This window comes from Terrapene carolina, unplaced genomic scaffold (genome assembly GCF_002925995.2).
Source record: "Terrapene carolina triunguis isolate 2854851 unplaced genomic scaffold, T_m_triunguis-2.0 Scaffold96, whole genome shotgun sequence".
NCBI classification, from domain to species: domain Eukaryota; kingdom Metazoa; phylum Chordata; order Testudines; family Emydidae; genus Terrapene; species Terrapene triunguis.
Window position 1 is genome coordinate 59710004 of NW_020664447.1, and position 16652 is coordinate 59726655.

A 16652-nucleotide genomic window follows, 5' to 3' on the forward strand; every position below is an offset into this window, starting at 1 on the left:
CAGCAGGATGTTTGAGACACGGGTAATATCAGATCTGAAGAAATTTGTGGTAAAATGGCCGCATGTTGGTTTATCAGGTTTATGTTGGTTGCAGGACAAGGGGAAATTGACTATGAATCAGTGGAAGAGCTAGAGAAGAGCTTCTTAATGCCAGCTATTCATTTCCTCAATCTCAGACTCTCAAACAGCGATGTACACCTGCATCTTACTGACTATGCAAAATATGTGCTGAGAGAGAGAGAGACAGAGAGATTTTGTTGGTTTGTCTGTCTGTCTATAGGTGTACATATTTGCCTGTGGCCATCTAGTGGACATTTCAGGATGCGCTTGTTTGTTAGAATAGCATTCTATGCTCAAAGTTTACTGAAATATGGTATCAAAGGTGCTGGGTGAGATTTGGTGTTTGTAAGCTGCTCCATCGCAGAAACAGTAAGTAAATTAATCAACTTCAAGTCTGAAGATCCAGGGAAGAACAATGCCTGGATATATAGGATGAAACTTTAATTAAAAAGGTAAAAAATGGTCTATCCATCTCACACGGATTGGAGGGGAGATACGCTTGCATATTGTCCCCACTCCCCCCCCCCCAAATTGTAATATCCTGTGTTCTGTTTGAGCACATGGACAGCATTAGAAACTAGACATTTTTAAATTTCTGTTTGCTAATTCTGATTCCCAACCACAAGACTAAGATGAAGGAAATCTCTCTTTAGCAGGCATTGCTTCAGGAGTTCATAGAGTAAACAAACTAATATACTTAATGCAAATGACTAGAGTACATTCTGTCTCATCTCCCTTCGCAAAATGAAAGAATCTTTCTGATACAATGTACTCATAACATCAACATCAATAATAATAAGAAGAATTAGTCATCTCAATTGTGGTTACTAGAAGAAGGAAACAGACAAGAATAACTTTGTCAAGCCCTTACACTGAAGCAATTTTACAGTGTATCATAGCTGAGATTTTGCTGTTCTGGAGCAGTGGTCACCCCATTACCAGGTGAAATAGTTTCTGAACAGTCACATTTTCCAAGACTTCACAGTGCAGCCAGATTTGGTGATAAGGCATCACAGGTATAGGCAGGGATGTGTTTGTGTGATGTTCCAAGAGGTGATATTGTGGTTCACAGATTGTGATATCTACTGGAGATATGTGGTATCAGTTTGATGCGTGCAGCTTATTCTGTCCTAGGATGCATCAGCTTTTTGTGTCCCATGCTCCAGCAGAGGAAAGGGATCAGCAGTGGGTTCAGAGAACCCATGCTGTTCTGCTATCTCAAGCAAATTACAGTGATCCAGATGATGATCACATCTCTCTTTGTTGAGGATGCCATGTGACCTCTCAATATTCGCTTATTACATAATGATGGCAGGTTTCCAAATGTAATAATCCTAGTGCTCCAGGCACAGCAACTAGATAACTCTCTCACACACCTGGGGAGCAGGGTAGTTGACCTCTAAAAAACACAGGCCTCTGCTACTTGTCATAAAGATGAGCTCCGTTAGTTGGTAGCAGGAGCAGATCCCTTATCTGCTCTGTGGCTCTAGTCACCAGAGGGAACACGTCTGTCTGTCTATCTATCATACTTATATGGTCCCCATCACTGTAGAATCTGAGCGTCTTACAATCTTTAATATATTTATCCTCACAACATCACTGGGAGGTAGGAAATTGCTATTATTCCCATTCTACAGATGGGGAACTGAGGCACAGAGAGACTGCAGGTATGTTTATACCTTCGCTCTGGAGGTGTAAATTCCAGCTTGAGGCGACATACTCACCAGGGCCGGCTCCAGGCACCAGCCCACCAAGCACGTGCTTGGGGCAGCACCTTGGGGCGGGGCGGCGCTCGGGATTTTATCTATTTATTTATTTATTTTTGGTTCGTAGGGGCAGAGGGGGGGGCTGGGGTTTCGGGCGGCGCAGTGCTTGGAGGGGGTGGGGCTTCGGGCGGCGCAGCGCTGGGTGGCGGGGGCTTGCGCGGCGCTCAGAGGTGGGGCTTCGGGCAGCGTGGTGCTCGGGAGGGCGGGGATTTTGGCGGCGTGGCGCTGGGGGGGTTCGGCGGCGTGGCACTCGCGGGGAGGGGTACGGCGGGGCGGCGCTCACGAGGGGGGTACGGCGGGGCGGCGCTCTTCTTTTTTGCCTGGGGCGGCAAAAAAGTTAGAGCCGGTCCTGATACCCACACAGGCTGTGATTGAACTGGCGTGATAAAAATAGAAGCACGAGTAGTGGGAGTGGTTAGCCACCTGAGTACACACATAGTGTCTTGGACAGGTACAAACTCAGGACAGTTAGCCCCTCCCGCTTCTCACATAGCCATGGCTACACTTCTATTTTTAACACACTAGCTCAATCAGAGCTAATGCGGGTATGTCTCCTTGAGCTGGAATTTAAACCTCAAGCTCGAAGTGCAGATGTACCCCATGTGACTTGCCCAAGGTCACTCAGGAAGTCTGTGCATGCACACACACAGCCCACTACGCAGTGACCATCTTCTTGTCTCACCGGTATTGCACAGAAAGTGATCTAGCCAATTTGCTGTACTTATGCTTGTGTTGTTGCCTCTTAACCCAGGTAGTGTCTAGCTGGGATTCACAGCTCCAGGTATCAGCTGTTTACCTGCAAAGGGCAGCCTTACATGACAGTGTTGGTTCGTCAACAGCGGGGCAGACAACTTTAGACATTTAAACAATAAACACTGAGGCTGAGCTGTCTTCACCTGACTTCAGAATCTAACATGTCCTGCTGTGCAAAGCTGTTGTCCTGCAGAAAAGAGTGAATTTGTGTCATTTCCAACAGATCTGTGGAAATGGGCTCAGAGCGCAAGGGGGCGGTTGGACTCCTGATGCAACTTGGGCCTGTCACACAGGTGTAGGTTCTGAAGGCACTAGACAATGAGAAGACCATTCAGTCTCATATGACATGGACCCCTTCCCCATCCGGTTAATGAAAGACAGTATGTGGGGCTAATGGAGACCAATTATGCCTTGCTGGGGGAGGGTCAGCTCCCACTGGTCCTTAAGTGTCAAGACCTCACTCAAGAAATTTGTATTGGGTGACAAAGATCTTGCCAACTACTGCCCTGTCTCTACCTTTCCCGCCTTAGGAAAAGGGTATTGAGAAGCTTGTGGTGGGTCAGCTTCAACACCCACATTTCTCTAGTACCTTGGTTCCCAGTGGGGCAATATCAAAGGCACCAGGTGCTGTTTGGTATTTCAGATGCTCCAGAGGAGTACCAGCAGCAACAGCATCAAGCAGTGGCTATTGCAGAAGGTGTTCCGGTATGTGGCTGTGGTGAGACAATGGAAGAAGCAGTAAATGACCATAGCAACATACTACAGAGAGCCAGGAGAAAAAAGGAGTTTCCTGCATTTTCCATCTGCTCATTGCTGAGGGGATGTGTCCAGATCCAGAGAAGATGTATGCAATTCTGGCTATGCCTAAGCTAGCCACTGTGCAGGCAGTACGAGGTTTAATGGTGTCTGTGAATTACCTCTCTCAATTTTTGCTCACCTGTACGGTGTGTATAAGCCACTCCATCAACTGTCAGACAAGGACACTGCCTGGGAGTGGCAGTCGCAGCATAATAAGCCTCTGAGCAAGTGAAAGCAATTGTCTTCAGCAATCAGCACTTGGATACTAAGATGTCAACGAGGATGTAACAATTCAGAGTGATTGAAGTGAGCCAGGACTAGGTTCAACCCTGCCACAGGAAAGACAGCCTGAAGGTCAAAGTCTCTCTCGTCTAGGAAGCTGCCATAGGCACCGATTAAAAAGTAGTGCCAGGCTACAGCGCTCGCATCCAGGGGATTTGATCTGCATGGCGAGCTGTGATCAGTGCTGATTCAGACCCTAAGCCTCAGGGTAACATCTTTCCCTGCAATTTGCCCCTGAATCCTCTAGAAGTACAGAGATAGAGGCATGTGCTGATCATGTGCTGCCTTATTCAAGCCCCTTCATTGGCTTCCTCTTGCTTTCCAAGCTTTTCATCTTTACTTTCAAACCCCTTCATGACTCCACCCATTTACATCTGTGCTCTCATCTCTCCCTCCTCTTCCCACTTGCTGTCTGTGTTCCATCCAAGAGTCTCTCCTTGCCCTAACCATTGTATCCTCCCACTTTCCTCTTTGCACCTTCTCCCCTGCTTCCCCAAATACTTGGTACACCCTCTCTCTCTTGTTCAAATGCTGAACAACCTCCCTTTTCTCATCCAGATCCTAAAAGGTAAAAACAACAACAAAATCCCTCCTGTTTACTATATTGTCTTGAGCAGTTTTGATTATGAGCTTCTTGGGGCAGGCTCCATATTTTCTGTTGTCTCTACAGGGCTGAGCACACAGAATGTGCTCAAATGAAATAAAAAGGGATCTGAAGTACACATTGCAAACTTCTTTCAGGAGCAGCATTGTCTCAAGCTACTTTGCATTGATCCAAGAGGGAATCACCAAATTGAGAGCCTTGCAAAAATTCAAAGACATTGTTCAGCAAACAGAAATAAAAAATTGAGAAATTAATGTTCTCATTTTGAATATGCCTATCAGCAAAGTATCTGTAAAATGTAAAAAACATCAGGTCTTTCAGAGAGGTCTCTACTCTTCTTCTCCCTGTAGTGTATGCCTCTGTACATCCGATCAGTACCTAGCTGAAGATGGAAGAGGAGATGAAATACTACAAGCACTGAAAGCTGTGCTGCAAGCTGGAAGGTCAGATATAAAAGACAGGGATCCTGACAGCACTAGGGAATACTTGGTGTATTGGGAGGAAATCAGGATGCAAAATAGTCTCCTGCAAAGGACCCAGAATAGTTCTAGCCAAAGTTATGAGTTATGTTGTCAAGAATTCATGCTGGTCACCAAGGCACAGAGAAGATGTCTCGGCAAAGACGGAGATGTTATTCTGGCCAGGCAGGAACTCGGACAGCAGGTGCTATGAGAGACAGTGCAATGTGTAATGTTTTGTATAACAACATGAAGGAGCCACTTATGCCACATGATGTTCCCTCAGACCTTGGAGCAAAGCTAGTATGGACAAACAGCTTAAGTATTTCGGAGCAGTTAACTATCACTTTGACTTCAGGGAGCTTGAACCTCCCAGAGACACAGCCTCTGCTATGACTGTGGAGTGTTGCAGTGAGCAGGTTAGTCACCTGTGCATTTCTAATGTTGTGGCCATTGCTAATGGCTCACGCTTCACAAAGCCATTACTAGGGAAGTTTGGGAGTGCAAATATACAAGCTCCTTGCCCTATCCCAGTCAGTATAATGGGAAAACCAAGCTAAGGACAAGCTTTTACAAGGTGAAAGCAAAGTGTATGGTATATACATGCAAAGCCTGCCACGAGGGGAGGCACCAAGAGCAGACCTACACAGCAGCTAATGTCTTGATTTAACCTGGATACTACTCCCAGTGGCCAACAAATTACTGCTGATGCTGCTTATGGAAAGAGCTGGAGAACAAAAATATCAGCACCATTCCAAAGCAAAGGCTACTCTGATCAAGGAGCCATAGAAGAACCGAAGCTGCAAGGAAATCAGAGAGTAAAGGTGAAGCCATTTTCTCCAGGGAAAGGGAAAGTGGAGACAAGACGCCTGCCTACAATAAGTGGCTCCACGTTCATACATTGTGGTGGCGGCTGAAGAGATATACTTGCATAACAACCAATTCCACAGACTTACCAAAAGTGAGGCATCAATAAAAGCAGAGAAAATAAAAATGGTTCCCACTATCTTAAAGAAAGGGCTTCCCTTGGCCCTGAGTCAACTGAGAAATTGAGCAAAGGAAAACGTAGGCTGATTATCATGAAACGGTTCCCAAGAACAAGATCTGTTAGGCCGTGGAATCATCTCCCAAGAGAAGTCCCAAGGCTTGGGCCTTTTAAATCTAGACAAAACCCTGAGAATAAACTGTAGGGAATAAGTCTGCCCTGTCTGACAATGGTGGACTGGATGTGACCTGCTAAGGCTCACAGACATAGTGTCTTCCACAGTGTTAGAGAATTGGTAGGTAACGTCCCATGGGAAGAAAATGTAAGGGATAATGGAGTTCAGGAGATCTGGCAGTTTCTGAAGGAGATAGTATTAAAGGTGCAACTGCAGACTATCCTGATGCAAAGGAAAGATAGGAAGGATAGTAAAAGGACAATATGGATCCATAAGGAGCTCATTAATGACCTGAAAAACAAAAAGGAATCCTACAACAAGGGTAGCATATGGATGAATTGCTAAGGATGAGCACAAAAGAATAGCACAAGCATGTAGGGACAAAATCAGAAAGGCTAAGGCACAAAATGAGTTATACCTAGTAAGGGAAATAAAAGGCAATAAGAAGAGGTTCTTTAAATACATGAGAATTGGCAGATTAAATTCAATGTTGATAAATGCAAAGTAATGCACGCTGAAAACATAATCCCAACTATGCATACAAAATGATGGGGTCTAAATTAGCTGTTACCACTCGAGAGAGATATTTTGGGGTCATCACGAATAGTTTCTCTGAAAACATCGGCTCAATGTGCAGCAGCAGTCAAAAAAGCTAACAGAACGTTAGGAACCGTTAGGAAAGGGATAGATAATAAAACAGAAAATATCATAATGACACTATATAAATCGAGGATTGCCCACATCTTGATTACTGCATGCAGATGTGGTCGCTCCATCTCAAAAAAAAAATGGAATTGGAAAAGGTTCAGAAAAGGGCAACAAAAATGATTAGGGGCATGGAACAGCTTCCATATTAGGAGAGATTAATAAGACTGGGACTTTTCAGCTTGGAAAAGAGATGACTAAGAGGAGATATGAGAGAAGTCTATAAAATCATGACTGGTGTGGGGAAACTAAATAAGGAACTGTTACTTACTCCTCCTCATAACACAAGAACTTGCAGTCCCCCATGAAATTAATAAGCAACAGGAAATACAAAAATAAACAAAAGGAAATACGTCTTCACACAATGCATGGTCAACCTATGGAACTCATTGCCAAAAATAGTGAAGGCCAAAAGTATAACAGGGTTCAAAAAAGAACTAGATAAGTTCATGGAGGATTGGTCCATCAGTGGCTATGATGGTCAAGGATGTAACCCCAAACTCTGGGTGTCTTTAAACCTCAAACTGCCAGAAGCTGGGACTGGACAGCAGGGGATGGATCACTTGATAAATTGCCCTCTTCTGTTAATTCTCTCTGAAGCATCTGGCACTGGCCACCATCAGAAGACAGGATACTGGAATAGATAGAGCATTGGTCTAGATAGAGCATTGGTCTGACCAAGTATGGCCATTCTTATGTAGGAGGAAGAGAAGGATGAAGGAAAATGAAGGTCCTCTTCTTAGCCGTAAAGAAGAACTAATAACGAGATCAAGAAGGCTGAGGTGTTTAATGCTTATTTTGCTCCAGTCTTCACTAAAAAGGTGACCAAAATGATGAGCAGATATTCAACACAATTAACATTAACAACAAGGGGGAAGGAATGAAAGCCAAAACAGGGAAATAACAGGTTAAAGACTATTTAGATAAGTTAGATGTATTCACATTGGCAGGGCCTGATGAAATTCATCCTGGGGTAATTAAGGACCTAGCTGAAGCAATCTCAGAACCATTAGCAATTAGCTTTGAGAACTCATGGAGGACAGGTGAGGTCCGAGAGGGCTGAACAAGGGCAGACATAGTACCTATGTTTAAAAAGGGGAACAAAGAGGACCCAGAGAATAATAGACCAGTCAGCCTAACTTTAATACCTGGAAAGATACTGGAACAAATTATTAAACAATCAATTTATGAGCACCTATGTAATAAAGGGTTATAAGGAATAAATAGCATGTTATTTGTTAAGAACAAATCATGCCAAACCAATATAATTTCTTTCTTTGACAAGGTTACTGGCCTAATGGATTCGCGGGAAGCAGTAGATGTGATATAGCTTGATTTAGTAAGGCTTTTTGACACAGTTCTACATGACATTTTCATAAGCAAACTACAGAAATGTGGTCTAGATGAAATTACTGATGTAGGTGCACAACTGGTTGAAAGACCGTACTCAAAGAGTAGTTATCAATGGTTCACTATCAAATTAGAAGGGGGTATCTAGGAGGGAGTATCTACTGGAGTCCCACAGGGGTCTGTCCTGGGTGCGGTACTATTCAATATTTACATTAATGACTTGGATAATGGAGTGGAGAGTGTGCTTATAAAATTTGTGAATGATACCAAGCTGGGAGAGGTTGCAAGCAATAGTGTAGATGGGGGGAGCAGGGGGAGTGGCCGCTCCCCCACTGGGCACAAGTGGCGCCTTTTTAATTTTTTGGCGCCTTTTTAATTTTTACTCTGAACGGGGAGGCGGACATAAAAAAAGGCGCCACCTGCTGCGCCCGCTTGTACTCACCGGGCGGCGCTCCGGGTCTTCGGCAGCACTTCGGCGGTGGGTCCTTCACTCGCTCCGGGTCTTCGGCAGCACTTCGGCGGTGGGTCCTTCACTCGCTCCGGGTCTTCGGCAGCACTTCGGCGGTGGGTCCTTCACTCGCTCCGGGTCTTCGGCGGCACTTCGGCGGTGGGTCCTTCACTCGTTCCGGGTCTTCGGCAGCATTTCGGCGGCGGGTCCTTCAGTGCCGCCGAAGACCCGGAGCGAGTGAAGGACCTGCCGCCGAAGTGTCGCCAAAGACCCGGAGCGCCGCCCGGTGAGTACAAGCGCCACAGTGGGTGGCGCCTTTTTTTATGTCCGCCCCCCCCCCGTTAGCTCCACCTGGCTACGCCACTGGTTGCAAGCACTTTGGAGGACAGTATTAGAAATCAAAATAGTCTTGACAAATTAGAGAAATCAACAAGTGTACTATATTTAGGAAGGAAAAATCAAATGAACAAATACAAATTGGGAAATAGCTGGCGAATTAGTAGTAGTACTTCAGAAAAGGATCATGGGGCGTTATAGTGGATCACAAATTGAATATGAATCAACAATATGATGCAGTTGTGAAAAAGTGTAATATCATTCTGGGGTGCATTAACAGGCATGTTGTATGTAAGGCATGGGAGGTAATTGTCCTATTCTACTCAGCACTGGTGAGGCCTGGTGTGCTGTGCCCTATTCTGGGTGCCACGCTTTAGGAAAGATGTGGACAAATTGGAGAGCGTCCAGAGGAGAGCAACAAAAATGATAACATGTTTAGAAAACCTAACCTAAGAGGAAAGGTTAAAAAAAAAACTGGGCATGTTGAGTCGTAAGAAAAGGAGTCTGAGAGAGGAACTGATAAGTCTGCAAATATGCTAAGGGCTGTTATAAAGAGGACAGTGATCAGTTTTTCTCCTTTTCCACTGAAGATATGACAAGAAGCAATGGACTTAATCTGCAGCAAGGGAGATTTAGGTTAGATATTAGGAAAGTCTTTCTAACAATAAGAATAGTTAAGTTCTGGAATAGGCTTCTGAGGGAGGCTGTGGAATCCTTATCATTGGAGGTTTTTAAGAACAGGTTGGACAGACACCTGTCAGGGATGGGCTAGGTTTACTTGATCCTGCCTGAGTGTAGGGGACTGGACTTGATGACCTCTCAAGGTCCCTTCCAGCCCTACATTTCTGTGATTCCGTCTGTTGAGGTCTAAGGCATTAATTGTGGCAGCGCTGAAGAGCTTGAGTCTGATCTCATTAACCCCCATTTTAAACTCCATTGGTCTCACTGGAGTTCATGCCTGATTCATGAATGTAAGTGAGAGCAGAATCTGGCTCCTTGGATCAATACTAGAGCTGATCAAACCTCAGAATGTCCATTCTACAAGATATTCTGACATTCCAACATTTATTTTCATCCCAACTCAAAACAAAAAATTGAAGTTTCCCATTAAAAAAAAGAATCTCAAAAAAATGTCATGCTGGAAGTGTCAGAACAACCTCATCAAAGTGCTTTGTTTCAAATTTATCATTTTGACTTTTAATATCATTTATGATATAACATGACTTTTATATTTACAAATTATAATATATAATAGTCAAAACAAAGCCAAAATTAGGTGCTTTGATCTTATTGCTCTTAAGCACTTTGATAATTTTTCATCAAAAATTTTGACCGAATTGACAGTTCTCATGAAACATGTTGATCTCACTGACATAGCATTAGCCGATAGAAAATTGTTTGCCACCTGGCAGTCTGTTGCTGTTGTTTCTACATTTGCTTCCTCTCCTCTGCTGTGAAAAAGATAGTAAGTATGTTGAGTTTCAATGCATGGAGCCACCTAGTGGACATTACAGATGCAGTTACATGAAAGAGCTGGGGAAACAAGTGGCATGAGAGAGGGGTGTGAGTAATGATGTGCATTTGTCACAGATGTGAGTGAGAGAAGTTCACAAGACTGTGTGTCCCAGGGGAGGAGCAGCAGGAAGCGTGGGGGAGGGAAATGAAGTATTGAGGGGAAAAAGAAAGTGAAGGGTGATAAAAAACATGGGTTGGGGAAGGAAAGAAGAGGTATGTACAAAAAAGAGAGAAGGGTGGGGAAGAGTTAAGTTGTTACACATTTTTTGGTGATTTTCAAGACCTCCCCTTTTGTAACACTGAAACAAACACTTAAAATTAAGAACCCACCCACCCCTAATGCATTGATGTATGGACAGTCCTTTATGTACAGTAAATGCACTTTAAAAGGCACAGTGAATCACCCACGTCCCACATCTTTCTCACAGGGGGAAATCTATGGCCAGCTTGGCTGTCGCTGTGTGATAATTGTTGACAAATGCCAAGATAATCTTGGTGCTCAGCTACTGCAGCGCTGAGCATCTTAGAAATTGTTTACAGGGGTGTAATTATTTGCAGTTAGCTACCCACAGAATTTGCAGCACCCAAGGTGTTTCTAATAGGATATCAAGGGAAGAACATGGGACTTCTGTAGATAGGGAGATAACTGTATCTATTTATCCAAGGTAAAATTGGCAAGCTCCATCGCTTGGTGTGGGGGTGGAGACCTTTTGATGGCAACCGCTGTATGGGTCAGAGGTGGTGTTGCCAGTGATATTCAAAGCTGGTCAGTTAGAAAGGACTGGTACTATTTGCATTGCTGCCCCCGAGTGGGGACTTCCACAGTCCCCTTCTGCTTCATCCTCTTTGTACTAGAGAAGAAGGAGCTACTGTCCTCTGAGTGACAGGCCTGACACTGGAAAGCTCACAGGAGAAATGAACAAAGCAGTTCCTGAGCAAGAATTCCTCTACCTCCTGACTGATAAAGAGCCCTCCAGCCAGGAGGGTGCAGGCGAATCCTGGAGGGCGCTCGCCAAGGGATCTATGGGTTCAGAACCATTAACAGTCCAGAAATAAAATAGCAGCAGAATGAAAATGCAAAGAATATGGGATCTTAAATGTTCAAGGAAGCTATTTACATTACTCTTTTGTGAGGCAGTCAGTGACGGTGAGCTCTCTGACTCCACTCCCTACAGTGCCTGCTACTAGGTAAGGCTGGGATGAGAGTAGCTGAGATGTTCACCCGCCATTCCCTACAGCAATGGTTTTCAACCTTTTTCCATTTGTGGACCCCTACAAAATTTTGAATGGAGGTGCGGGCCCCTTGGGAAATCTTAGACACAGTGTGCGGACCCCAGGTTGGAAACCACTGCCCTACAGCAACTCCTGCCTGGAGAGGCTGGGGCTAACGTAGCTGGCAACTCCCCTACAGCTAGTGCCTTGGTCCATTTCCTGCTGCCCCCTGCTGGGAGAGAGCGGGACTGGAGTAACTGCTGCTGTCCTATCCCCTACACAGCTCTTAGTAGAACAGGCTGGTACTGGCAGGAGCAGCACTAGCCGTTCTGCCGGGCAGGGCAGAAAACGTTTTTGGTGTCACCTCCTCCCCGCGAGTCCCTGAGCAGAAAAAAAGCCAAGTCCCTCCCTCCGCCAAAAAATCCCCCAGCAGAACAGCACAGTGGTGCAGCACCCCCTGGAAGCTGGCACCCCTGCTTCCCCACCCCAGGATACAGAAGTAACTGCTGGCGCCCTGTTCTGTCCCCAACAGTGCCTCCTTCTGAGAAAGGCTGGGAGTGGAGTAGTTGGGAGCTTCCACACAGGGAAGAGGCACCCGCCTCTTTCCCCTCACAGAGCTCCTTGCTGGGAGAGGCTGGCACCACTTTCGCCATAACCTGGGGTGCTCCCCACAGCCATTGTAGGGTCTGCCCAGACTCATCCATTTCAAATCGGCAAGCATGCTGACTTTCCACTGTGCCAGAGAAAGAAACCTGTCAGCTGCATCCCCACAGCCCCCACCTGCGATGCATCCCTCCAAGTGCTCCCTCGCTGCCGGAGGGGAGTGTCCGGAGTTCATTCCAGAATTTCTCTCCCCAGCCCAGCCCTTGGGGAACCCACTTCCCAGCATTGGGCCCCCAGCTGGAGTAGTGATCACTACTCCCCTCTGGCTCATGGCAGTGGAGGCATCAGAGGGTTAAGTTGTCAGCTCTGTAATGTTAAACAGGTGTCAAAGGCGCCTCCATATATCTGCAGATTGAAATCAAATTCTTTGCAGTATAAAAAGATAAATTACCCAGGCGATTCCCGCCTCATCCCACTCATCAGGCCAGCGCCAGACGGCAAGCAATTTTTTTTTTTAATGTGCTAACGACCTAATCAAGCAATCAAGTTGGAGAAGATTGCGGAGTGACCCCGAGCATCCATCTGCCAGTGAGACCCCGCCATTCATTTCCACTCTGCCATGTACTTCCCTGGAAAGAAAAAAAAATTCCTAAACAAATTAACACCCAATTTTCTGTGAGTCTAATTAGTTAAATGAGGAGGTGGTTGGGGTGTCCTCAGGGAAGGAGGGGCTGCCTCACAGAGAGGCGAATGGTAACTCCGTGGCATTAATTAGCGCGGGTCAATGGCGCGGTTCCCTGGGGACCAGCTGCTTTAATTTCCCGTGATATTTCAGTGCCTGAGGCCCATCGATTCAAACTGAAATTAACTTATTTTTCAATCAGGCACGGGCTGCCCCTGGGGCTGACTCTTCCTTTGCCGCCTTCTGAATAGACCTCAAGCAATTTTTCATCTAAAGCTGATGCCTCTCCACTACGGGAAGGGAGGGAATGAGGGGAGGGTGGGGGGAGAGCGAGACAAGAGGAATGGAAATCGGAGCGAGAACACTAATAGATTTCTGTGAGTCTCCCCCCCCCACACTCCCCTTGGTGCCACCCGAGTCTCTGCTCACTGCCCCCTGGGTCACAGCCCAGAGATTATTCTGCCAATTTTCTGAGAAGATGAGGGGCTTTTCAAATGGGGAATTCAGGGCAAGCTGTGGCGATTGCCTCCCACCCCACACACCACCCTGGGCCGACCCTCCCCACAGACACCGCTGCACACAGCCTCTCTCTGCGGCTCAGCCACTCAGTAAATAATGAAAGAGAAAATCCCAGGCACCCGAGCCAAAAGCCACTAGCGAGAGACACTGCAATGGAAAATTAATTACATCCTGCAGCAAGGGACTTGCACTGAAGCTTGGCTCCTGCGAGGGTGGGGAAAAGACACAGTCTACTGGAGGGGCGCAGGAGGGGAGGAAAGCTACAGCTGCTCCAGTAGAGGCAATGTATTGCCCCCCCTGGGGTAGACATGGCGGCCCCTGCGAGAGATGTGCACAGCCACTCAGGGGAGAGGCAGAGCTGCTCCTGAGACACCTCCATGGCCCGTAGAAGGGCGCTCCCCACCCTCTCCCATGAGATAGAGGGATATTGGCAGAGCTGTGTATAGAGAGTCCCACCATTGACGTAGCAAGGGGACCTGAGGGGCATCAGCAGAGCAGCAGGTGGAAGCTTGCCCATTTCTGGCCTGCACTGTGCCCTATCCATTCAGCATGGTCAGGCCTGTGCTGTTGTCAGGAATAAAGGTGACTAAAGTCTCTCGCAACATTTGTAATAAGTCTCTCTTGTTTTGGCTTGTGATTCCTGAGGGGGACATATTTCCTCACACAGATAGCCACAAGCACGCGTTCGTGCACATGCACACAGAATCCCAGGCTAACTTAGGGGGCAGCGACAATTCACCGGGCCTCAGTAAACTGCTCTGCTCTTTACAGGTTTGGTTCCAGAATCGTCGGGCCAAGTGGCGGAAGCGGGAGAAGTGCTGGGGCAGGAGCAGCGTGATGGCAGAATATGGGCTGTATGGAGCAATGGTACGTCACTCAATCCCGCTGCCAGAGTCTATCCTCAAATCTGCCAAGGATGGCATCATGGAGTCCTGCGCCCCTTGGCTCCTGGGTAAGAGACCAGCACCCTCCCTGGGCACAGCCAGTATTCCAGGGAGTGACATGTTGAAATGGGGAAACTTAGAGTAACATTGGAAGTGTTGAGTAAGGGAGGAAGTTATCCTGCACTCACACTTTCCCCATACCCCCGAGCACAAGGACACTGCCTTTTATATTAGGGACTGACCCCTGGGGCATGGGGTCGGGCTGCCATCCCTGGGTCCTGACTTGAGGGGCAAGGGTATCAGCCCATTGGCCCAGGGGTGGGGTAAGCTATCAGTCCTCGGGTCCAGACTCATGGGGGGGGGGCTATCAGCCCTGAGCCCAGACTCCTGTGGCATGGGGTGGGGGTACCATCCCATTGGCCCAGGTTCCTGTGGCATGGGCGTCAACATCCACTGTACTCAAAAACCATAGCAGGCTGGGTTCCCTGCTACACAGCAAGAAATTGTCTGGGTCTGACTCCTGCAGCCCTTGAAGGGTCCCCTGTGTGATCCTTTGCTTTGGGGGGGGGCAACTTTTTTGTGCCTGTGATGAACCAAGTGTCCTCTTGAGTCCTCTTTTTGGGAGGAAGGGAGGGACTGGTATCCTCCCGCAGCTCCCTGCAGCTGAAGGCAGTCTAATTCCTGCCTGCCTTCTTCTGGTGGGCCGGGGCTGTGTGGATGTGGAAGTAGCAGATTCCCTTTCACATTCCTGCTCTTTGCTTCCTGTTTTCTGATCTCTCAGGCTCATTCTGCCAAAAAGCTCATTTCTGGCCTCTTAGAAATGCATTGCCCTGTCCTTCTGTCTGTGTGAATTTGGGAGCGAGAAAGGTGGAGGGGTAGGCTGTGCAAGAGGGAGGAGAACAGGCAAAGGGACACCTCTTGTCAGCCCTGTGGGTGAGAGAATAGCCAGATACCCCTCCTGCTACCTGGCTCCAGTAACAGGGTGCTGTACAAGCCGCCCCCCCCCCGCCACCCCGTTATCTTGTCATTGCTAGTTGGGTACCTTCACTGTTCGCTAGCACCAGGGAGCCCATTCTGTTTGGTCCCTCATGCCCCAGTCCTGCAGCCACACCCGTAACCTCTGGGGCAGGAAATCTCTGGCTCTTCATGATGTTTAGACTGTGCCTCCTGAAGTGGTATCATATTCGGCACATTTGTCCACTTCTAGGGTGACCAGACGTCCCGATATTTCGGTGTCTGTCCCGCGTCCCGACCGATCTTTGGTTGGGATGCATTTTGTCCTGATATCCGCTGGCAGCACTGTGGTTTTTTGCTCAGCCGACAGGACTCGGCCTTTTTTTTTTTTTTTTTTTTTTTTCCGGCGGGCCCCCCCCCCTTTTTCCCTTTTTTCCCGATTTTTTCTTCCCCTCATCTGGTCACCCTATCCACTTCTCAGGACTGGCCCTTGAGGAGCACAGGGATCTGTCCCCTCCCACCGCCCTCCTCTCCCTTAGGTGTGGCCTATCTCAGTTCTGGCCAAGTTCCATGCCTTTTGCTACAGGCAAGGTTCCTCCCTTATGTTTGGCCTGTTCAGAGCACAGAGTTGGCACAAGCTCCCCCCTCTGGTCTGTCCTGGGCTCCCCCTCAGTGCTGGCCTGTCTCTAGAAGAGAACTGGCCGGAGTTCTCCCTCATGCAGGGCCCAAAGCAATGGGCTCTCTGTGTGACTGCTGTTTGAAGCAAGGGTTTCTGCTTTTCCTTAATTCTGGCCTCTCTTTATCTTTGCTGTTTTCAGTTCAAGATGGCTTTCCCATGCCCAGGCGCTTTTCTAAACCCGAATACCAACAATTCTTTTTAGGGATGCACAAAAAGTCTCTGGAGGCAGCAGCTGAGGTGGGAAGGAAGCCGGAGGTGGAACGCCAGGCCCTGCCCAAGCTCGACAAGAGCAACAAGGAAGAGAGGGGCCCGGATCCCAAAACCACCATTTCCCAGGAGGAACTGAGAGAGAACAGCATTGCTGCCCTCAGGGCCAAAGCTCAGGAGCATAGCACCAAAGTCCTGGGGACCGTCCCTGGGGACCCCCCCACCCCAGCCAGGAAGCCAGAAAAAGAGGAGGAGGCAGCGTCAGAGGATGAGAGACAAATGGAGAAATCAAACTCATCACAAGAGGAGGAGAAGCAGATCTAGAGGGAAAGAGATGATGGAAACCAGCCCCCAAAGACTGTCTCCTCTGGGGGGCTGCAGCCTCCTCTCAGACTGACAGGGCCCCTCCGACAGCCCCTGCACAGGGAGTGAGGCCCCACATGGTCTCTCTGCATTTCAGGAAGCCACAGGCTCAGGCCAAGTTCTGACTGTCAGGTGTGTCCAGAGACTTCCCCTCAGGAGCATTCCTGCCCCTCCACCCTCCCTGCCCTCGGGACTATTCCTGCCACACTGCCCCCTCCTTTCTGAGGGATCAGGAATTATCACCATCTTCTTCTGAGAGGAGGCTGGGGCTAACTGAGGCTCTGGGTCCCTCTGTACCAGCCTGAGAACTAGCT

At 47.7% G+C, this 16652-nt stretch overlaps 1 protein-coding gene across 1 annotated transcript in view; it reads left to right on the forward strand.

Annotated features, from left to right (window-relative positions):
• The window catches only part of VSX2 (visual system homeobox 2), a 42728-nt gene extending 26429 nt beyond the window's left edge, over positions 1-16299 (forward strand). Inside the window, exons 4-5 of the mRNA XM_024192711.1 lie at positions 14023-14203; positions 15971-16299. Coding sequence (XP_024048479.1) covers positions 14023-14203; positions 15971-16299 — 510 coding nt within the window. The remainder of the gene's footprint in view (positions 1-14022; positions 14204-15970) is intronic.
• Positions 16300-16652: the final 353 nt, after the last annotated feature.